The 23666-nt window shown below is 44.4% G+C and overlaps 1 protein-coding gene across 1 annotated transcript in view; it reads right to left on the bottom strand.

Moving 5' to 3' along the window:
• Positions 1–2182: 2182 nt before the first annotated feature.
• slc7a5 (solute carrier family 7 member 5) overlaps positions 2183–23666 on the bottom strand; it is a 45523-nt gene continuing 24039 nt past the window's right edge. The window contains exons 3-10 of the mRNA XM_083655014.1: positions 16359–16464; positions 12920–12964; positions 12636–12759; positions 12072–12175; positions 11749–11845; positions 10387–10536; positions 5085–5262; positions 2183–4944 (exon numbers count right to left, since the gene is read on the bottom strand). Coding sequence (XP_083511140.1) covers positions 4892–4944; positions 5085–5262; positions 10387–10536; positions 11749–11845; positions 12072–12175; positions 12636–12759; positions 12920–12964; positions 16359–16464 — 857 coding nt within the window. The 3' untranslated portion in view covers positions 2183–4891. The remainder of the gene's footprint in view (positions 4945–5084; positions 5263–10386; positions 10537–11748; positions 11846–12071; positions 12176–12635; positions 12760–12919; positions 12965–16358; positions 16465–23666) is intronic.

The following is a 23666-nucleotide window of genomic DNA, read 5'->3' as shown; positions in this document are numbered from 1 at the left end:
CTGTGCTGGCAACGACCCTCCGGGTTATGACGGTAAATAGCCTATGTCCATTGTCCAACAAATTAATTTCCCTCTTTGCGATGTGATAAAAGTTTCTCAGTGAGTTATAGTTGATTGCCTCACTGAATTATCTGCTAATACCCAATTTTAGCAGCATAATTTGATGTCCTGGCATGGCAAGGCTGTGCGTAATGACATATCCAATAGGGATTTTACTTGCACTGCGCTGCACGGAGATTATGGCGCGCAACCCAGCGCAGAGAAGTATTTGCGCGTAAGAGGTCCTTTTCAAAGCTCTTAGCGCAAAGTAATTGCGCGCTGCTGACGATAGCATAATGCCATCTATCACCACATTTTAGCGCTGAAACGCCTGCTTTGGCTTGTGGCAGCCAATGCCCAGTACAATTATTACAGGCCCCCAATTTGCATTGCACACGGCGTTAAACGAGCGCAAACGCTAAATTACCGCTTTTGGGAAGATAGGGCCCCTGTAAAATCTATTCAATTTAGCACATTTTTCCATGTGTCCATGTGATAACATTTGATCCATGAATTTTACATGGATAAACATCAAATCAAGCCAAAGTGTGCTGGTCCAGCCACACAGGATGATATCATCATCAATAGTTTGAACTGACATTCACAGTATGAATGTGCTGAGAAGCGTATTCACTGTCCAGGGATTCTCTTGAATTCATGGAGTAGATAAGAAAAGTCATGGGGGGAAAATACATTTTACAAATGGTTTACAGTATGTACAGTAAAGTAAAGTAAAGGTTGTGTAACGGGGGTCTAGGCTACTAGCAAATGTTTTCATGCATATTCATTGCACTTGACTTGATGGTGCTTATCAGCTGTTTTTGTACAGTGGTTGCTTTGACATCTAGCCCAAGTTGGCATCTAGAGGAAACAAGTATTTATCATTTTAGACCTGGTAGCTGAAAAAAGTAACTTAACACAGTACATAGTTAATAAGGAAAGATTATGGTTAAGTCATAATAATCGTCATCATAAAGTTTTGTTGTTAAGAATAGCGAAATAAAAAAATAAATGGACAAAACAAAACACAACAGAACACAAGAGTGGAAAAAGAACTTTAGATTTATTTGTAAAGCACTTTTCACAAAATGCCCTGTAAAAAAATTAGAGGGACTAATAACAATAATAAACAACAAAGTTTCCTAGAAATAAATAAATAAACTTTCTACAGTACTATATTCAGATTAGTTTCCCATTGGCGTGTGTGATGGCTGGAGTGTTAGAGAACGTGGTTCTACGTCTAAAACATAAACATGACCCCCATCGAGCAGCGCCGTTTCTACAGTAACCATTGCAGCTCTACCACCTGGCTCTACCACCTGGCTCTACCACCTGGCAGGCTCTACCACCTGGCAGGCTCTACCACCTGGCTCTACCACCTGGCAGGCTCTACCACCTGGCTGGCTCTACCACCTGGCAGGCTCTACCACCTGGCAGGCTCTACCACCTGGCAGGCTCTACCACCTGGCTCTACCACCTGGCAGGCTCTACCACCTGGCAGGCTCTACCACCTGGCAGGCTCTACCACCTGGCAGGCTCTACCACCTGGCTCTACCACCTGGCAGGCTCTACCACCTGGCAGGCTCTACCACCTGGCAGGCTCTACCACCTGGCTGGCTCTACCACCTGGCTCTACCACCTGGCAGGCTCTACCACCTGGCTGGCTCTACCACCTGGCAGGCTCTACCACCTGGCTGGCTCTACCACCTGGCTCTACCACCAGGCTCTACCACCTGGCAGGCTCTACCACCTGGCTGGCTCTACCACCTGGCTGGCTCTACCACCTGGCTGGCTCTACCACCTGGCTCTACCACCAGGCTGTACCACCTGGCAGGCTCTACCACCTGGCAGGCTCTACCACCTGGCTAGCTCTACCACCTGGCTGGCTCTACCACCTGGCAGGCTCTACCACCTGGCTCTACCACCTGGCTGGCTCTACCACCTGGCTCTACCACCTGGCACGCTGTTTCTGTGGAAACGTGTGAGCGGCTGCCGCCGTGGTAACGTTTGACCCGTTGGCAGGAGCAGAGTCGACGTTGATAATACAGCACTAACTATTTTAATCTTCTTTTATGCTCTCAGAGTGGAGACATGGTCAAAACAAAACACATACACCCCCCCCCCCCCCACCCTTATGTCCTGCTTGACCTTTCACCCTCACCTGCCCAAAAGACCACTTCACTGTCTATCACAGAGGGGCTGTCCACACACACACACTACAAATATAGCAAAAATATAACATGGAATTAAACAGAGAAACATACTGTACAAGTGTTGAACAGCACAGTGGAACTATTGGCTTCACTCTGATTAAGACCAGTGCGATGAAGCTCTTGACAGGACCAGGACGCCTCCCCTAACAATGAATGCAGCTGGAATTTGAATGGAAATGACAAAAAGTGACAGAATGTGAGCTACGTCACACTTAAACAAACCGCCGTGTTCTGTTAGTGGCAATAGAATGAAAGTACTTTATACAGTAGGTGCTGCCTTCCTCGTGTTATTGGCCTGCTCGCATTTCAGTCAAGTTTTTTTTTGTCCCACTGATGATGTCATAGGCATTGTGACATAATCAGTGATGTCATAAGAGCAATTGTGATGTCATCAGTGATGCGAAGTTGTGACATCATCAGTGGATGGATGCAAGTGAGCCCGCACAGCAGCGGCCGAACCTAGGAATTAGCCGAGCCTAGGAATCCTATAAGAATGACAAGTGTCCGATGTCGTTTTATGTGTTCGGGCTGAAACTTTCAGGAAGTGTAAAGAGCACCCGTGCGGGTGACCTGACGGAGCCAGATTTTTTAATTAGGTGATTAGCCCTAATTACCTAGTGATGAGGGGATGTCATCCTTCCTGACTGAGAAGTTCAGTGATGATGTCATCAGTGATGTCATCCTTCCTGGGTGAGGCTATTGCAGGCCATGCAATATGCGTATGCGGCGCGCAGTAGGCGAGCTGCAGGTCGGGCGAGCCTGTGTAGCGTGCTAGCCTAGAGCGCGAGATTGCGGTTTGTTTCCATTTTTGTCCCACTGATGATGTCACAATGTCTATGACATCATCAGTGACATCATTATTGACCAAAATCATCTTATGACATGACTGATGTGAGCTGCAGGGCGGGCGAGGCCGCGCCTGAGCTAGCGATCCCGCATGGCGGGCGCGCAAGATGCCTAGTATGTGTACAACTGCGACTGTAGTTCACTCACTACAACACACACACCTACAGTACACACACACCTACAGTAGCATCAGGTTCTCCAAGCCGGGACTCTTTCACTCTGCTCTAACCTGACAGTGTGTGTACAACTGCGATCCATTTCTCTGTTTATCAGCTACAAACTGCACAGGATTCACAGGAATAAGCTCCTCCATAGCTATGATTACAGTACGTAGTCGACCATGTTGGCTCTGAAACACTTTTTCACCCTGAACTTAACATGTCATCTCACGCTGGGAGCCAGGCTCATTATGAACAATACAGATCTCCGAGGGTAGAAGAATCACTCAAAGTAAACCCCCCCAAATAATCTAAAGCATGAAAACAGTTGTGTTTTCATCATGAGGAGTTATCCGTTTTCCAAAAAAACGGATAACACAAATATGAGGCTCTCTGCACAAAGCAATCCAGTCTGAAGCCATCATGCCTGATTATATCTACAACCCTTCACTGTTTCACGGTTGAGGGAATTTTACGACATAAAATGTCACCAGCCCAAAACATTTCATCTTCCTCTCTGAAGGACTCGGTTAAGATGAGAGACAAAACATTTACAGAATAGCCACATGGGAGACAAACTGCACATAGTGTCTGAAGACAGCTAGGCTACATGTGAAGACAGCTAGGCTACATGTGATCGGGTACGTCAGTCGGCTGTCCGATCACTGACAAAATAGACCGAAAAAACAGACTGAGATCTGCATTCTTCCTGAGCCACTCTCTCACTACAGCAGCACAGACAACTTCAAAAAGAACTGCAGTCTGTCACAGAAATAACAGACAATAGGACTAAAACACAAATGACAGACAATAGGGCTAAAACACACCACACAGGCACCCAATACAATCCACGTTTTCTAGGTAAACGTGTCATTGTAATTACCGCAGGGCCCAAATGTTTCCAATGGTTCTTGCTGAACATTTAAGAATACTAAAGAGTCTTTGCCGAGCAACACCTCTCAGGTAGTAAAAATAGAATTTCATCCAATATTGCTGAACAACAACATGTGTGGAAAAGTGGATGCTTAGGGGATTGAAAAGAAAGTTCCATTTTACAGCTGTTTCAGGGTAGAGGGCGCTGTTAGCCGGTCATGGCCAAACTGCCGGGGAGGAAACTCACCTAGGGTCAGTTACACTTTTCGTTTGCTGCATAAGGCACAACTTGCTAAACACAACGGGTGAATGACATTCTACCTGAAGTCATTCACAGAAGAAAAACAAAAAACGATTCAACGTGGAAAAACAAACAACAATGCACAACAATAACAACAACAAAAGGATTCCTTATCAACTGGACGTTTGGGTTAGTGACTGTAAAAATAGTAAACACTCACCATGACAACCCAAAAAATGGCGACAACACAACAAGAGGCAAATCTTTGACAGACTGTAAAGACATTGTAGCTCCAAAATGCTTGAACATGTCAGTCTCTCAGTCTCAACCTCCCACAGACAGGGTGTGTGTGTGTGTGTGTGTGTGTGTGTGTGTGTGTGTGCGCGTGTGTGTGAGGGAGCAGCGTGGAAAGGTGGTCAACGGAGGTCAGCCTGGATCAGCAGTGATGTCAGAGTTCAGAGGTCACGCGGTTGGTGCTATCTGATTGGATGCTGGCTGTAAATAGGGGCGTGGCCTCTTTATCACTCCTGAGGCACCACCTCCATCATCTTCTGACACAACGCCGTGGTCGAGACTGGAAACAAAAAGAGTCACAATTATCCACAATGCACATAAACTATTGATTCACAAAGCATCACACACACACACACACACACACACACACACACACACACACACACACACACACACACAGGAACACACCCACAGACTCACAGATAGCCTGGAGCAGCCACTTGGGCTTGTTCTGCCAAATGACACCAAAGAAGTAGACGGGCACTCCGGTGGCGATGATGCCGAAGCCGATGGCGCACTCCTTCGGAGTCTTCCAGATGGAGACGATGATGAGGAAGAGGCATGCCAGCACAAAGCTCACTGGCAGGAGGATGTTCACCTAAAGACAATTAGACAACACTTAGTTCCGAGCTTGATTGGACAAGAGGGATCCTAGCAGAGACGGGGACTTTGGACTTGAGCCGCATTTGTTTTTCAATATTTTATTTTCAGTTTTTTGTAGAACAACAAACAAAAAAGTCAAACAGGCTCAGACACAGGAAAATGAAGAAAACAACATCATTGATATCCAACATTATAAGGTGGTGCTAGCAGCCGCGTAAGGTGCTTATGTGTTTGTAAGAGGTAGTCTTCATGGGATCCCACGCAAGGGCTCCATTAGATACCCGCCGGACGAGCCGTCCGTCACCCCTAACCTCAGTCTCTAGTTGTTCTTAACCTCGTTAAAGTCGGCCAAAAACAGGTCCCAGATAGCCGAGAACCTTCCAAGCGGGTTGGTTCTCAGGGACCTGAGTCTCTCCATCTGTATAACAGAGATCATGTCCATCAGCCACGACTGAAAAAAAGGTGAAGAGGAGGACTTCCATTCCTTCAGAATGAGTCTTTTGGCGACAGTTGTCCCCAGTGTCAGAGATTGTAGCACAGCTGTAGGGAAGTTCAGAGAGGACTCCGAGCAGCCGAAGATGGTGAGTTCTGCCTCTGGCTGTAGGGTTATATTGTAGGCCTTAAGAGTACCAATCAAATATTTTGGCCCAGAATCCCGTTAATGAAGGGCAGAACCAGAAGGCATGAGATATGAGATAGTTCCCTCTGACACCTGACACACAGTGGCGAGACAGAAGGGAAGATCCTGTGTAGTTTATACTTGGAATAGTGAAGATGGTGAGTGACTTTAAATTGGATCAGCTGGTGTCTGCTGTTAACTGAGCAGAGTTGTACCACCGATGTACTGCCCATATGTCAGATAAATCAATACCAACTTCCTCCTGCCATGCTTCTCTAATCCTCTCAGTAGAGGCCGTGTTGCAGTTGTCAAACAGACAGAAATCTAGAGATAAGATGCTTGGAGTGAGAAGGGCTCAGCAATACATACATAAAAAAAAGCATGTTCATTCGGGAGCTCTTCAAAGGTGTAAATCTTGGAACAAATTTCCAGGCAACTCAAATTTCCTCTTCAGTAGATCAAAGGATGCAAAATGACCATCTATGTATAAGTCTTTGATGGAAACGAGCCCCTTCTCACTCCAAGCATGGTAGTTTCTGTCTGACCATGGAGCCAAAAAAGAGTGACTGAAACAAATTTGCTTGTGGGCAGAAACATCTGGTAGACTCAAAACACTCCTGACTGGGTTAAAACTTCGGACAAAACTTAAATTAAAATTTTCTAAGGTCCCAGGTCTCTCTGACTTAGCAAATAGCATGGCTGGCAAGGAAGAGTTGACAATGGAGCTGGCCTCCATTTTCAGCCTTCCCTTGCCGCCAGTACATCAGAGCCCTAACATTAGCAGCCCAGTAGTAGTGCCTAAATACTGGCAAGGCCAGAACCTCCCTCAGACTTGGGTTTTTTTTCAAGTGAATTTTTGAAATTCTGTGGTTTTTATCATTCGAGATGTAGGACAGAATTACAGAGTCCAGTTCTTTGAAAAAAGCTGATGTGAGAAAGATGGGAAGATTTTAACAAAGATAAAGGAACCTAGGAAGAGAAACCATCTTTTTTTTCTTTTTTTTTTAAATCCCATTTTATCCCCCATTAGTGCTCATTTGATTTCTCAATCCTGGTTGCTACTCCATCCTCTGCCGATCTGGGGAGAGCCGAGACTGGCTCCAAGCTTCCTCCGAGACATGGGCAGTCAGTCAGCTGCTTCTTTTCACCTGACAGAGGAAGCTTCACCGGTAGGACATAGCATGTGGGAGGTTCACGCTATTCCAACCAGTTCCCCTCCCTCTGAACAGGCGCCCTTAACGACCAGAGGAGGAACCACACTAGCAACCAGGATATTGCATGTTTTTGTGAAGGGGGTTCCTATATGAAGGAAACCCCCAGGAGGCACGGGGAGAACATGCAAACTCCACACAGAAAGGCCCTTTTGCCGACCCCACCCGGGCGGTGGGCACTCGAGGACATGCGGACGGGCACGCATTCCTTCAGCGTTCACCTCGTCCCCAGGTGGGAATCGAACCCACGACCTTCGAGCTGTGAGGCGATAGTGCTTACCACTGCACCACCGTACCTCAAGAGAAACCATCTTAAATTAGTTCATACAGCCAATCATGGAGAGGGGCAGGATTTTCCCGTTTTCTATACACCGTTTAATTCTTGAAACAAAATCCGCAAAGTTCAATTTAAATATTAGTTTAGGATCTCACGGTATGGTCAAGCCAAGATAGGTGAGGCGGTCCTTTGCCAATTTAAATGGGAGATTTTCCAAGAAACCGGGAGTGAAGACGTCAGAGAGAGGCATAAAGTCGCTCTTTGTCCAGTTAATTGTGTATCCGGACAGCTTACCGAAGAAGACCACTCACGGCCCACCTGCAGTACCCCAACGGCCCAACAGTGGGCCGCGCCCGCAGCCCACACTTTGGAAATCACTGCACTAGATCATCAGCACCTCTAAACACCTAAAATGCAGTCCATAAACTAGGGATGTTCATTTTGAAAATTTTCCATAATCGATAATCGGTGAAAATTAACGATCAATTATCGATTATCGATCATATTAATAATAATATATATATATATATATATATATATATATTTAACAAAATGAATGCCTATGGCAGAAAATACGAAAGACAATGTGTTCTCCTCAATGAACTCTTTATTTCAATGTGTCTCCTCTCCAACACTGCTGTCCCCGGCGCATGCCAGTGTGAATTTCCCATGTTTAAAACAGTTTTGTTGGCACAAAGGCCCGTGCCCAGCCAGAAAACTAGAGACTATGAAGCTCCACCTCACGTTAGTCGGCTGTGCAATTGAGTGGGGCGAGGAGGAACGAATTCCACCCAAACCTAGTCCGCAAAAAAAAAATATATATATATATATATATATATATATAATAACAATAATCGATCCAAATTCCACAGGATCGATTCCATTCCTTAACGATCAATTATCGATTTTCGACAATTGATGAACATCCCTACCATAAACTGAAATGCTCCATCTGTAAACTCAGAGACCTGTGAGTCTCTGGCCACCGCCTCCTCTGCCCAAACTGTTGAGCAGCAGGAATGTGAGGAGGGACAGAAGAGAGAGACAGTGACACCACTGTCCCACTGTCCCACTGCTTGGTCACACAGTAGACCAGAGAGAGACAGTGCCACCACTGTCCCACTGCTTGGTCACACAGTAGACCAGGACATCTCTTGTCTCTGGCCTGGTTCACTTCACTGCCTTGCCAAACTCCGCCTCTCATCATCAATACACATGGTGATGCCGGCAGGCAGAGGATTCAAGCCGGGTGGGAGGGGGCGATACTTTGAACAAACAAGCATCCATACAGTCACATATAGCACACACACACACACACACACACACACACACACACACACACACACACGCAACACAACAGATGTACAGTACAATGGTCCTTTGTGTGTTAGGCAGCCCTGCGGAAACTGGTCCAGTCAGGAGACACATGTCCTTCCACACACACACGCACGCACGCACGCACGCATGCACGCACACACACACACACACACACACACACACACACACACACACACACACACACACGCACACACTCTAGTGCCCACCAGGCCTTATCACTGGCTGATATCATCCAGCTTCTCTTCTGTCCTTTACCTCCTATCTGTCTCCATTCAGCTCCACTGAATGGAGCTTTGTTGGTTGGCTCTGCCAAAGCTAAGTTGAGTGGCTCAGTGAGTCGATGGTGACAGAGACCAAGTGAGACTGAGTCAGTGAGTCAGTGGTGACAGATTATTTTTGATTGATATTGAGATCACGATTATTTAACACGATTACTCATTGACATTGAGAACATCATGAATTTATTGAACATTGACACTGGCTTTTCTTTTTAACATTGGATGTCTTTGGATTTTAGATATAATTGAAAATAAATAAATAAGTGAAAATAAATAAAATTGCAAAGATTTAGAAATAAAATAAAAACTAAAATAAATATACAGTATATGTAGGCCTACTATGTTGCAGTGAACTGCCACAACCAACTGCAACTATTAATCTACATTCAATATGTTGTTAAACATCTGAACTAGTAGTCCTTAAACCTCAAAACTAACCAAATGAGAACGCTATTGAGTAACGTTCGTTTACATTACATTAAATTACTCATTTGGCAGATGCTTTTATCCAAAGCGACTTACAATAACACGTTAGGTTCATAATAGGCTATTGTTAATGTTTATCTGTGAGCTCGTTAGCTGTTGAATATGCGGTCGCATTGTAAAGAGTGTCCTGAATCGATGACTGTGTTGCGTTGCGGTGGCAGGAGTAACTAGATGGGGCTTTGTCTTTTTGTTCGTTTAGCGTTTATTTCTTGGTCATAGACCACTTTGTGAGTGGATTTCAAGTGATTAAAGAAAGAGGGAGAGGTTGTGTTGCGGGGTGCTGCCACGACCGCGCATATCTTGCACTGTTTGTTCCAAGTCTGTGGCTGTGATTGACAGGTGGGTCAAAACTCGCATCGCAAATTCCGTGCTGTATATTCGCATCGCTCTTGATGTGTGGACCTTTAAACTCAGCGAAACCATAGTGTTTCCACCCCACATACGTTGTTTCACCTCTCTTCTCGACCAGCGGCTCTCTTTCTGTGACTTCTGTCATCTTATTCTTGTGCTACCAAGGAAATAGCCGGGGAGGATAAACGTGCCGTGGCTCTCTGTTCACATGACAGTCATTCACAACTCGAGCTGAAACGAAACCGTGTGCTTTGGGCTTTGGGGGAGGGGCCGAGCAAAGGAAGGGGTGCGCTTGATTTACAACACAAGACAGAACGAGAGTGACAAGAGCCGCAAAATCGTTGTATGTCGATTATCTTGTTTTCATAATCGTGGAAAGCCCAAATCGTAATCATGATTAAAATTTGATTAATCACCCAGCCCTAGTTCCATATCATGTGATCATGGTCAACGAGTCACATTAGATAAATGATGATGATGATGATGATGAAAATAGTTTCTTTCCAGGTACACCCTCGCTCTGATTGGCTGGCCGCACGCAGAGAGTTGGTGGGCTCACCTTGATCGGTCGCTCTAGCTCGGGCTTTTTGTAGCGCAGCCACATCATCCCGACGATCGCCATGGCAATGCAGAGCCAGTTGAAGAAGCTGAAGAAGTTGATGACGGAGAAGATGTCGTTGGAGAAGGCGTAGAGCAGGGTCATCAAACACTGGAGAGAGAGAGCGAGAGCAATAAGTTGAGCGAGACAATAAAACAAGCATATCAGACATCTGACCAAGCTGCAAGCTGTACAGAGACCTGAGGTTTTAGGGTATAAAGCTGCGTTCACACCGACCTATTAAATTTTTTCGCTGGTGTCGAGTTTACATACAAAGTCAATGCAAACGAGCGATTGAGCGTATATTCGCCTGGGAGAAAAATCGCTGGGCGTCCGAGCGGCAGAGACAGAGCGATAGGGAGAAAATACGCTCGTCGCCCCAGATGAAATATCCCAACTCGAGCGAAATTACGCTGGCATCAGTCGCTCGCTGTTCAACGCTGATTGGCTGCCGTGTGAGAGCGAGTCAAGGATCACACTGGCTTGGAACAAACCGCTGGTTTATTGTGTGGCAACAAACCGCATTGACAGGCTGACAGCTGACATGAAGTGAAGTCTGTCCTACCGGTATGGAGCTCGCATTAGGAGCACGCTGATAGGCTTTAGCTTGTAAACAATGACGGTGGCTCGTAGTGGACAAATATCATGACATTGCGTAACGTTATAGCCCCCACATGTCCGTCAAATCGTGTGCCTGTTGATGAGCGATTTAAACAGAGCGACAGAGCGATTCCAAAGGGTTGAATCAAGCGACAGAGCGAAAAATAAATATCTTGGTGTGAACACAGCTTAAGGGGTAATACAAGACAAGGAGAAATATTGAAACAGTGTGTGGATATTACAATGTTTGTTCTTTAGGTAGGTTCTTTTTTTACTTGGACCCATCTAAGGTCAGCACTAAGACAAGTGCTTGGCCAATCAGGATTTGTCATTGGTTCTGTAAAATAAACCATTTTGGTTCTTATAGTGCCTATGTGCAAGTTCCTTGTTTTGTTTTATTTCATTATTATTTTATTTATTTTTTCATTTTATGTCCAATGATCATTGCTGTGGTGTGGTGTTTCTACACTGTCAGTCAGACAGTGTCTTCAGTACTGTGATGTCTTTCTTCTTGGATTTGAAGTTTGAGTTTCTGTACTGTAGGTGGCGCTCTTTCCTTTGTCTGTTTAGTGTTTTGAGAACAGGACGTGTAAAAACTTTCATGAAGTGGATATTGTGCTTGATCGATCAGCAACAGAGAGTAGTATTTATTTAAAACGTGTCACAGATTGTGTCTAAGAGCCTCTGTTGTAGTGTATGTTAGGAAATAAGAGCAGCACGTACAGTGAATATGAGTGAGGGGAGGGGGGTCAGGAGGCTGGGGTGGATCATCGACAGCAGACTGGGCAGATGACCCTCCCTGGAGCCCACAAAGAACAACCTGAGAGAGAGAGAGAGAGAGAGAGATTAATTATTTAAGTTCATGCATTTGTATGTTACCTGAGCCTGTGTGTGTGTGTGTGTGTGTGTGTGTGTGTCAGTGTAGGTGTGTGTGTGTGTGTGTGTGTGTGTGTGTGTGTGTGTGTGTGTGTGTGTGTCAGTGTAGGTGTGTCATGTGTTCATAGGTTGCTACATACGGTCTGTCTGTGTAGGTTATTGTGTGTTACCTGGAGGAGGTGAACAGGGAGCCGTTGACTGATCCAAAGCAAGACAGACCTACAAACACTGGGATAATCCATGCCATAGGACCCAGGTGGATGTTTCCAAAGTCCTAGGAAACGCACACACACAGACACAGACACACACACACACACATGCACACACACACATGCACACACACACACACACACACACACACACACACGCACACAGACACAGACACACACGCACACACACACACATGCACACAGACAGACACACACACGCACGCACACAGACATACGCAGAGTAATCAGTCAGCAAAGTAATTTGGGTATTTGAATAATTTGAGGCATTTTCTGAATTTTAGGATCATTATTGTATCCAGAGACATGGGGTGGGGAGAGGTGACAGGGTTCAACATTAACCATGGCCCAATGGCCCGTGGAAAAAATGCTACAAAAACAGTGAACAGTACAATAACGTTACTGTTAGCACAACAGTAATGTAGTAGGCCTACTCGTCGCTGGCTAGCTAGTAGCTAGCGATATGTCGGGGCTACTGAAGCATGGCTTTATTAAGTGTGCACTCACCACAGCCACGGCCTCTGAGCTGAGCAGGTCATCAGGGGAGAGGGTGGTGAAGTAGGCCAGGTTGGTCAAAACGTACACGACTGTCACTATGGGAAGAGAGATGATGATGGCACGGGGAAGGTTCCTGTAGAGAGAGAGAGAGACACACATATCAAAATCAATTCTCTGCACATGGAATGATTTCAAACTATTTCAAAATGACAGCTATACACTATGATTCCCTGCTCTGCTGAAATGCCTGTTTTAAAACCTGGACAGCAGCAAGGTCGCTCAACAATACTCACTTGTACGGCTCAATCATCTCCTCTGTAACAAAGTTCAGGTAGTTCCTGCAAGCAGAACGAGACGAGGATCAGAGTTTCACTTCACATTTGACAGGTTAAAGTGTAACTTACCCCCAAAACACTTTTTTTTTTTTTTTAGCTTTTAACCAATATATATGACTTTGGGGGTGGTGTGTGAAGAATTCTGGTCAGAATTTCCACATTTGAGACCAAACTGTTACCATTTTACCATTTGTATCATTTTCAGCAGCATAAGTTCCCTCTATGGGTTGAACACTGCTTATTTTGTGCCCTGAAAATGAATGGGATATTTGGTACATCGTGACGTCACGGTGGGGTTAGCACCCACTCATGTGAAAAATAGTTTTTTCCCCCATTGATTATTACTGTAGTTCACGCGGCGCGAGCCCTTTGCATCCGTGGATAATGCCTACTGTGGCTAATATTAGCCGCTAGTTAGTTATGTTACATGGCAGTAAAACGCCACTAAATGACCAAATTGATAGAACTTTTAACCATTTCGAGTAACACTGTTTCCATACGGATCACCAGCGTTAGTTTGTTGTTTATAACGTGGCTATATTCATAACGTTTTCTATCTCGGATGCGTTATTTCGAATCCCACATAGGTTACGCCTGGCTCAACCTGTGTGGGTTTCAGGACGAAACAGTCTCGAGCCACTAAAGCACAATATTCCTGGAATGCAAGTTTAACTAAACAGTTACCGTAAATTCCGGACTATAAGCCGCGGCTTTTTTCCCGTTTTTTGGCCCCTGCGGCTTATATAACGGTGCGTCTTATCTATGGATTTTTTCAGAAAAAAAAAAAAAAAAAAAAAAAATCTCTCTTTTTTAGCACTCTTTCTAACTATAAATCCACTTCTGTTTTAATTTCCTCTCTTGCCCTCTTTTCACCACACCGCGGACACTGTGTGCACTGTAAAAATAAACAACGGTGGTGTTGTGTTATGTTGTTTTGTTGAAATGTTACGGTAATACGGTAAATGGGAGCTTCCTCAAACAGCCATCTCTTTCCCGACAATCCCCTCTGTGCGTGACCACTTACATATGGTAATTACGGTAAGCAAACGGCCACAAGCCCATCAACTCCCTCCCCCGACTACCAGGAGAAAATCACAAACTTCGGCGAATTCACACAAAGGAAGATCAAGGAATATTCCATCGAACCGGAGCAGATCATAAATATGGATGAAGTGCCTTTGACGTTCGACCTGCCACTCACTCGGACTGTTAACAAGAAGCGCCCTGGAGGATTCTTTCACCAAAAAAAAGCTTTGCTCGTTCTCGACAGCATGAGAACGAGCAGTAGATGATCATGAGGTGGTTTTTCAGACGTGTCGATATAGCAGTTTATCGCAAAAGTGTAATGGAAACACATTTTTCGCATTTGCACGTCATGTGACCCATATTATCCCTTGGAAAAGGAGCGGAAAATAAGTTTGGTAAGTAAGGTTCGATAGCCGTGTCAAAACCTCCGCAGCAAGTGGAAAACTTTGAAGCAACGCTACCTAGCAGAAAGACGAGTGTTGTGCAAAAGCGTAGCCGGGCAAATTAGATAATGTTTAATGGCAGAAATCGGTCCATGGTGACAGCAGGCTGCCTGTGTGCGCGCATTTGGCACAGCGGCGAGATGAGAGGATGAAAAGCACACACTGGTGCGGTGGTGCTGTCTGAAGTGAATACAGTGACTGTGAGTAGGCTAATACATTGCACACGTTTCAGGTGCAATTATAGAACCAAATCAGCCTTTTCCCCCCTCCATCTCTAAATCGGACCAGTTGTAGGCTATTAGGCTACCTTTTTTCCTCTGCCTGTCGCGCTGACTGCATTCACGCAGCCAGCAACATTTTGCGACTCATTTTCTTTTGAATTGATAATCAGGCTCGTTTATATGCATTGTAACTTCATGTTGGGATTTCCATTGACCATTGGTTGGATTTGAGCATGCAGGGGACGGGATATGGGGCAGATCCCCGTGCGTAATCACTGTGGCAGCTGCTGCAACGGGGAATCACTCAAACGCAACTTCAATGGAAACGCCTACAAGTCGCAATTGTACATTGTCGAAGTTGTAGAAATATCGCAATTCTTTTGCGAAAAACTGTAATGGAAACACAGCTATAGATGAAGAGGAGTTCGTTGGTTTTGAGTGACAATGAAGGAGAGAGGAGAGTGGTTGACGAAGCCACCCTGAACCTGTTCGTTTCCGACACTGAAGATGAGGACTTTGGTGGTTTCAGTACGCAGGAAGAAGAGGAAGACGAGCATTAGTGACTTGACTTCTCTGGTTACAGGTTTGCTGCACATATAGCCTATTGTTGTGTGATTTTGTCTGGGGATTAGTGACCTGACTTTTGTTTTGTTTTGTTGAAATGTTAATAAATGGGAGCTTCCCCAAACAGCCATCGCTTTCCCGACATTCCTCTCTGTGCACGAACCCTTTCATATGGTAATTAAACATCAAAACACCCGCGGCTTATAGACCGGTGCGGCTTATAGAAGAAAAAAATAGTCAATTTTGGTCCCGCGGCTTATACACCGGTGCGTCTTATAGTCCGGAATTTACGGTACATGTCCTCTGCATTCTAAATAAAATTAAGATATTACGGGTTGTTTTATTTTGTATGTTACATACTTATTGGCCAAGATATGTTAGTTTATGGGGGAGGAATTCTGCCAGGTAAGGAGGGGAGTGTGGGGGCCATCTTGCCTGCGGGGTTTTCGGATCGAGTGGGGAGCCGTTTTGCAGGAAATCTGGGGGGGTAAGTCCTGCTTTAAGAAGATTCTAAACCTGCTCTTCATCCTGGGCTAAAACTGTGTCAATGTCATCTTCGGGTATCTGCAGGTTTCAGAGAAGCACATTCAAGACTTTTTTTTGATGCTTTCTGGAACTGAATTAGAGCCCAATTTAACAACCGCAATAAAGAATCAAAGCTGGCAAAACCAGTGTCAAAGTTGTTACTGTGAGTGTGCACTAGGGCTGTGAATCTTCACTGGCCTCACGATTCGATTCGATTACGATTCAGAGGGCTATGATTCGATTCGATAACGATTATCGATGCATCTCGATGCATCTCGATTAAATCGATGCATCACTTTTTTTCCCGAATACATGATTTTTTTTCTCACTTTCTTTTTTCTCACTGTGTGGCTACTTTTAAAATAAAAGTGCATTTAGAATTGCATTGTATTATGATCCATAATTAAAATAAACAACTGCATGTACTTCCATTATATTTTATTTGATATATATATATATTTTTAAATAATCGATTTTTGACATTAATTGTGAATCGATGCAGAATCGTGCAGGTCCGCATCGCAATGCATCTTATAATCGATTATTTTTGACACCCCTAGTGTGCATGCAATGTGTCTTGAATCCTGATGGCACAGCTAGGTGCACGGGCCAACTCACCAGCCACCGTAGGCAAACAGGCCACTGTAGAGCGCCAGGCCAATGTTGCCAAAGTCCCAGTTGGATCCCTGGAACGAATTCTCTGGAAGAAGGTGAACTGTATCACCTGGTAGAGATGAGGAAAGGAGGCAGTGGAAGAGAGAGAGAGCGAGAGAGAGAGAGAGAGAGCGAGAGAGAGAGAGAGAGCGAGAGAGAGAGAGAGAGAGAGAGAGAGAGAGAGAGAGAGAGAGAGAGAGATGTGTTAGCCCAAAGAAAGAGCTATGATCCTGTCTGTCTGCATTATTGGTTGCAGCCTACAGGCACTTGAAGCAGCCAGTCTGGGTTCGCTCAGCTGAGTGCTGGAACATTGAAACAATGAGCTGTGTTTGTCCAGCACACATGAAAAGGCCTGTGGGCCGGGGGGGGGGAACAGGGGGGGAAGACAAACAGGTTAAATCTGTCCCAGAATGTGGATCTCAGTAAGAGGCTGCAGTATTAAACAGGAGTTAGGCAGGTCGATGCGGTCAATACATGTGCATTCCTTTATAACTGGGAACTGGTAATCTTACGGCAGTTCAAAGGCCATGAGCTGGGATTTCCCATTCCAAACTCGTAGGAGCCTCAGCAGCCCTGACCTCAAAAATCCAAGATGGCTGCTCCAGCGCAAAAACAACAGTAGTTATAATGGTAGTAAATGTTGTTTATTAGCACTTCTGTCTCGTTTGTGTCTCATTAAATCAGCTGTACACACAGCACCGTCTAACTTCTATCTGTGTGGACATGTTGCTGCAGTGTTTGTACGCGCAAAATGCCGTGTTATCAACTGTTATTGCTAACAATGGCTAGCCTGGCTAGCGACTGGATCTGACCGATCAACAGTGAACTTCCCAGCTCCAGTTTTCTGCAAATGGAACGCTAAGAAAACGGATGTGATGTCATTTAGCCTCCACATCCCAGTTATTTTGCGATAAAAGAACGGGCCATAAGGACCCCAGACTGTGGCACTGCTGTGGACACCAGACATGGACCAGACTGTGGCACTGCTGTGGACACCAGACATGGACCAGACTGTGGCACTGCTGTGGACCTCAGACATGGACCAGACTGTGGACCTCAGACATGGACCAGACTGTGGCACTGCTGTGGACCTCAGACATGGACCAGACTGTGGCACTGCTGTGGACCTCAGACATGGACCAGACTGTGGACACCAGACATGGACCAGACTGTGGACACCAGACATGAACCAGACTGTGGACACCAGACATGGACCAGACTGTGGCACTGCTGTGGACCTCAGACATGGACCAGACTGTGGACACCAGACATGGACCAGACTGTGGACACCAGACATGGACCAGACTGTGGCACTGCTGTGGACCTCAGACATGGACCAGACTGTGGACACCAGACATGGACCAGACTGTGGACACCAGACATGGACCAGACTGTGGCACTGCTGTGGACCTCAGACATGGACCAGACTGTGGCACTGCTGTGGACCTCAGACATGGACCAGACTGTGGACCTCAGACATGGACCAGACTGTGGCACTGCTGTGGACCTCAGACATGGACCAGACTGTGGACACCAGACATGGACCAGACTGTGGACACCAGACATGGACCAGACTGTGGACACCAGACATGGACCAGACTGTGGCACTGCTGTGGACCTCAGACATGGACCAGACTGTGGACACCAGACATGGACCAGACTGTGGACACCAGACATGGACCAGACTGTGGCACTGCTGTGGACCTCAGACATGGACCAGACTGTGGACATCAGACATGGACCAGACTGTGGACACCAGACATGGACCAGACTGTGGCACTGCTGTGGACACCAGTGGAATTGTCCAACATGGAACTCTCTCTTCTATCTATCTATCTATCTATCTATCTATCTATCTATCTATCTATCTATCTATCTATCTATCTATCTATATATCTATCTATCTATCTATCTATCTATCTATCTACTGTATCTATCTATCTATCTATTCATCCCATTTTAATGTCAACTACAATTTTGGCTTCAGTTCCCACAATTATGAAAACAAGACAATCGAGATAAAACAATATTTTTTATATATTATTTCTTTTAGTTAATGCATGATGTTGGCAGAGTCATCACTTCAGAGTCAGGACTTAATGGACATTTTACATGGACTTCTTACATGCATATTTACATAGACTCCTCTACAGTATATGCCACTTTAAAAGGTATTTTACTTTGCATTGTATCATTTATAATTTGAAGATTGTCTTCTGTCTGCTCCATATTTTGCTATTTGCTTTTGCTGTGATTGCTGCACTGCATACTGCGCAAAGACTACTTCCTTGTTTGCAACATGTTTACTCAATACTCACTATGAATATTAAATGAATCTTGAATCGTGATCTCAAAATCAGTCATAATTGTGATTATGTTTGCCATAACTGAGTAGCCCTAGTTCAGTGCCTTGCTCAAGGGCGACTCTGCTGTATTTGTTTTGCAATAGACCCTTCTCACGGGGGCCATTTTGTGTCGAGAAGCCAGGGTAAACACAGGTGCAAGCAAAACACTAATGAGGGTTTCCAACTTCCATGATTGGAATTTGGAAACCCTCATTAGTGTTTTGCTTGCACCTGTGTTTACCCTGGCTTCTCGACACAAAATGGCCCCCGTGAGAAGGGTCTATTGTTGTCCTGCAATTTTGGTCAACTTGGTCAATAGGCCGCTTCTATAACCTCTGTGTTACCTCTGCTCCCAAAGTGGGGGTCAGTGGGGATCTGTGCCCCATTCCTGATGTAGCTCACACACACACACACACACACACACACACACACACACACACACACACACACACACACACACACACACACAAACACATTCTCAGACACAGGGACGGTTGCTAAACTAACAGCCCTGGGTGATGTTGGTACAGGGAGGGTTTCTGCTTAGCCATAAGCCACTCGGCAACGTGGGAACCCCCTAGAGACCCCCCTCCCCCCCCCCTCCTTCCCCCCCCAAGCACTCTGGCCAGCCTTGGCCTTGCTGGGGGTCTCTGGTCTCTGTCCCATAGCATCTCTAAGCTCATGTCAACAGCCAGGGTTCTTAAAACGCTTTTCACAACAGCAACCCCACTGACTCATGTCATTTCTGGCCTTGGGACACCACTAGCTTTTTTTTTATATCCAATTGTCGGTATTGGTATTGGTTTTTAAATGTTGCAAAAAGTTCAATGTGAATCGGGTGCCTTTCAGTGGCATAGATTCCATTTACACCTGGCGTTAACATGCATTTTCTGCAATCTGATTGCAATCAGATTGCAGAAATGGGTGTCCTCTCAATCCGCATAAAGTTGCTGTATCCAGATTGAGAGGACACATTGCATTTACACTTGTGTTCAATGTGTACACAATGCATCCCTGACCACCTCCGGAGGTGGTTTGGCCGATCAGATTGCAATCCTTCTTCAATGCGTTTTGGGGGTGTTTACACCTGGCATTTCAAGTGATAAAACACAATCTGATTGCAATCTGATCACAGAAAACGCATGTTAGCGCCAGGTGTAAATGGCCTCAAAGGGTAGTCATGAGGGGCCCCAGTGCAATGTTGAGGAATGTTGATTTGATGTAATAAGCATATAATTTTGTTATAGATTGCTACTGACTATTTTACAAAAAAGAAGAGTCTCCACCCCCTTTGGTGTTGGTAATGGGGTGAGGCTTTTTAATCTGTACATGGATGATCTATCTGACCAGCTAAGCCACTGTAGGACTGGTTGTATGATTGCTAACACCTTGGCAAACCATCTTATGTATGCTGACGATTTGGCAATTCCCCCCCCCCCTAGCAGTGCTGGTTTTCAACAGTTACTGTTCCATCTATGGTGTCAAATGTGATGTTAAATACAATGCTGTTGTTATGATTCGTGGAACTAAATAGGGGTGGGAATCGTGGAGTAACTCACGATACGATATGGTCACGATACTTGGCCCTCGATAACGATATTATCACGATACAGCGATTCTGCGATAATCGATATATTGGAAGAAATTTAACCTACGATACATCACGATATCTGTGTAACTGAAGAGAAAAAAATACCCCTAAAAGGAAAGAAGCAGGTATTATGTATTTATTAGCAGAATTGACATGAACTCTCTCAGAGTTCACTCACTCACTCATACCATTTTCGATACCACGGAGGAAAAGTTACACATTAAGTCTTTTTATTATTATTATTAAAACAAGAAAACCTATATAACCTACCTACCTATATAATTTCTAAAAGTAGATATTAATGATCAAACATTTCCATTCATGTAGCCTACAGTATTTATGTTTTTGTTTCAACTACAAACATAAATAAACGTCAACTTGAAACTATGTTTCAACTACCACACACAGCATAATATTTTAGCCTGTTTATTAAAAAAAAAAAATAATAATAATAATAATAATAATAAACATATCGATACTTGGTGCCAGTGGATCGATAACGTATCGCAAGTGGAAATATCGCGATACCGTGAGTATCGATATTTTGTCCCACCCCTAGAACTAAAGGGGACAGACAGGGACCTCAGAGAATGTTCTATCTGTCTGTGATCAAACTAAATATCTAGGTCACTTTATTACAGATCAAATGTCTGATGATGATGACATGTACAGACAGCGGCGTATGTTATATGCTCAGGCTAACATGTTGGCAAGGAAACTCCACTCTTGTTCTGATGTTGTAAAGATTAATCTCTTTAGGACCTACTGTACCCCAATTTACACTGCCCCCTTGTGGCTAAAAAAGATAGCCTCCTCAAACTTCAGGTCGCTTACATGACTGTATGAGGAGGATATTGGTGAAAAACCCAGGTCGAGTAGTGCTGTGCAAGTGAACGGTTTTGTATTGCAGGTGTCAGCACTTTTTAGGCACTCTTAAGTAATTTGATGTACAAAATGTATTTGTCGCCTGAATGTTTCTCAGAACTCGACTGTCATGCTGCTGACTAATCCTGGTATCAGTGATGTAAAACTTTTGGTATAAGTGCCTTTTATAGTTTTACTGAGTTTTTGTGTGTTCTGTTAATTGTTTATGTGTTTTTTCTATGGACCTTGTGTCTGCTAATAAAGTTGATTGATTGATTGATTTGATTGATTGGTTGGTTGATTGATTGATTGATTGATTGAATGGGGTGACTCCACATCGTATGTAATGGAGTAAAACAGGGGAGCATTTTATCCCCCTTTCTCTACAATATTTACATGGATGAGCTTTCCATCCGGCTAAACAGCTGCAGAACAGGCTGCATGGTTGGTGACACCATTATAAATCACCTGATGTACGCAGATGATCTGGTTATCCTGTGTCCATATAGTGCTGGCTTTCAAGAGTTAAGAATATGCTCTCAATATGGCTCTGATTTCGATTTCGATATTAAATTTAATGGGAAAAAGAGTAACGTCATGATAGTCAGAAGCAAGGAAGATAATAAATTGTCATTCCCTGCCTTCTTTCTCTCTGGTACTGTCCTTAAATCATGTGGAGAGGTTAAATACTTGGGACACTATCTGACCGATGACCTGTCTGATGATAGGGACATTCAACGACAATACAGAATGATGTACGCTCAGGCTAATATGTTGATGCGTAAATTTAGTATGTGCTCATCGTCTGTGAAGATTACTCTGTTTGAAACGTTTTTGTACACCGATGTATACTGCCCACTTGTGGCAGCGCTACAAAAGTAGAAGTATGCCGAAACTCAAGGTAGCATAATGATGGCATGAGGCTGCTGCTGAAAGTGCCAAGAAGGAGCAGTGCAAGCCGAATGTTTGTAAGTATTGGTGTTTGGACATGCCCTACTGTACTCAGGAACTTCATGTACAGTTTTATGTGCAGGATCTCTGAGTCACCAAATAGCATTATCTCAGCACTTGTAAACCCTGCCATGAGTATGGTTAGGTTCACCTCAAGGCTTTGGAACCACTGGCGCTTTAGCCTATATGCAAATATTGGAACTATATAAATTTGTATCTGTCTGTATTTTATTATGTTTTGTATTCTGTATATTTTTTTAATGTGATGTACTATGGACCGCCTCTGTGTCTGGAATAAAGTGTTGATTGATTGATTGATTGATTGATTGATTATAAACCATCCCAGCTCTCTGCTCTCTGCTCTCTGCTTCATCCCTTCTCTGCTCTCTCAGCTGGGTGCAGAAAGTCAAGTTTAGTGGGGCAGTGTGTGTGTGTGTGTGTGTGTGTGTGTGTGTGTGTGTGTGTGTGTGTGTGTGTGTGTGTAGGATATATATACACACACACACACACACACACACACACACACACACACACACATTATATATATATATATACAGTATATATAGGTATATGTGTGTGTGTGTATGTATATTATATATATATATATATATATATATACAGTATATATATATATACAATATGAGCAATGCTGCAATACTTAAAATGTAAAGGCTTCCATCAATGGGCCATAGGCTCAATGCTACTCAGTTGGTGAAAGATACTGACTAACAGACATTTATTTCCATGAACATCTTTGAGCGTATCACTTTAAGAAATGACCAATATGTAAACAGAACGACAAAGAAGGTAACGCTTCAAATGTATTATTGCTGTGCCAAAAGGTGTGGTGAAAAATGTGGGTGGGTGCACCTAAATGATGTGCTGGTGCACCTCATTTAAAAGGTAAGGTGCACCGGTGCACCTGGTGTAAAAAGTGAGTCTGGAGCCCTGCCTATTCCTCCACCTTCCACCCATGGCCTGGTTAGTCAATTGCAGCAATCAACCGGTCACATGATATCAGTGCCAGCCAGGCAGTGTCAATGAGACACACACACACACACACACAGAATGGTACAAAGTACACACCAGAGGTGCACACATGTAAACGACACAACTAAGTGGAAGTGAGCGCATACAGTAGTACACTAAAAGTTGCACACCTTGACCCACATTTTGTCCACAGCCACTGATGGTGAAATACTTTGAATGTCTCGTACTGTATGGTATGTGTCAGCAACTAGAGAAATATTTACATATTACCAGCGTGCTGCAGAAACCTATTATCTCTAACGTGTAAACTTATACATGTTCCCCCGCGCTGACCCCCTCCCATTCATCTTTGACATGTTACGAATTACGATGAATGGCCATCAGCCGGGTCCCTAGGTCATCAGATATTTACAGGAAGACAGTTGCAATGAAAAGAAGATCAAAATTGGCAATCTGTTTCTTTCGGTGCATTAAAGGAACACTCCGCCCATTTTCAACCAGCTTTGTATCATTAGAACATCAGTAGTATAT

Source organism: Poromitra crassiceps, assembly GCF_964638095.1.
Source record: "Poromitra crassiceps genome assembly, chromosome: 18".
In the NCBI taxonomy this organism is placed as follows: Eukaryota; Metazoa; Chordata; class Actinopteri; order Beryciformes; family Melamphaidae; genus Poromitra; species Poromitra crassiceps.
Note: the sequence above shows the minus strand (reverse complement) of the source record. Positions and strands in the feature narration are given on the sequence as shown.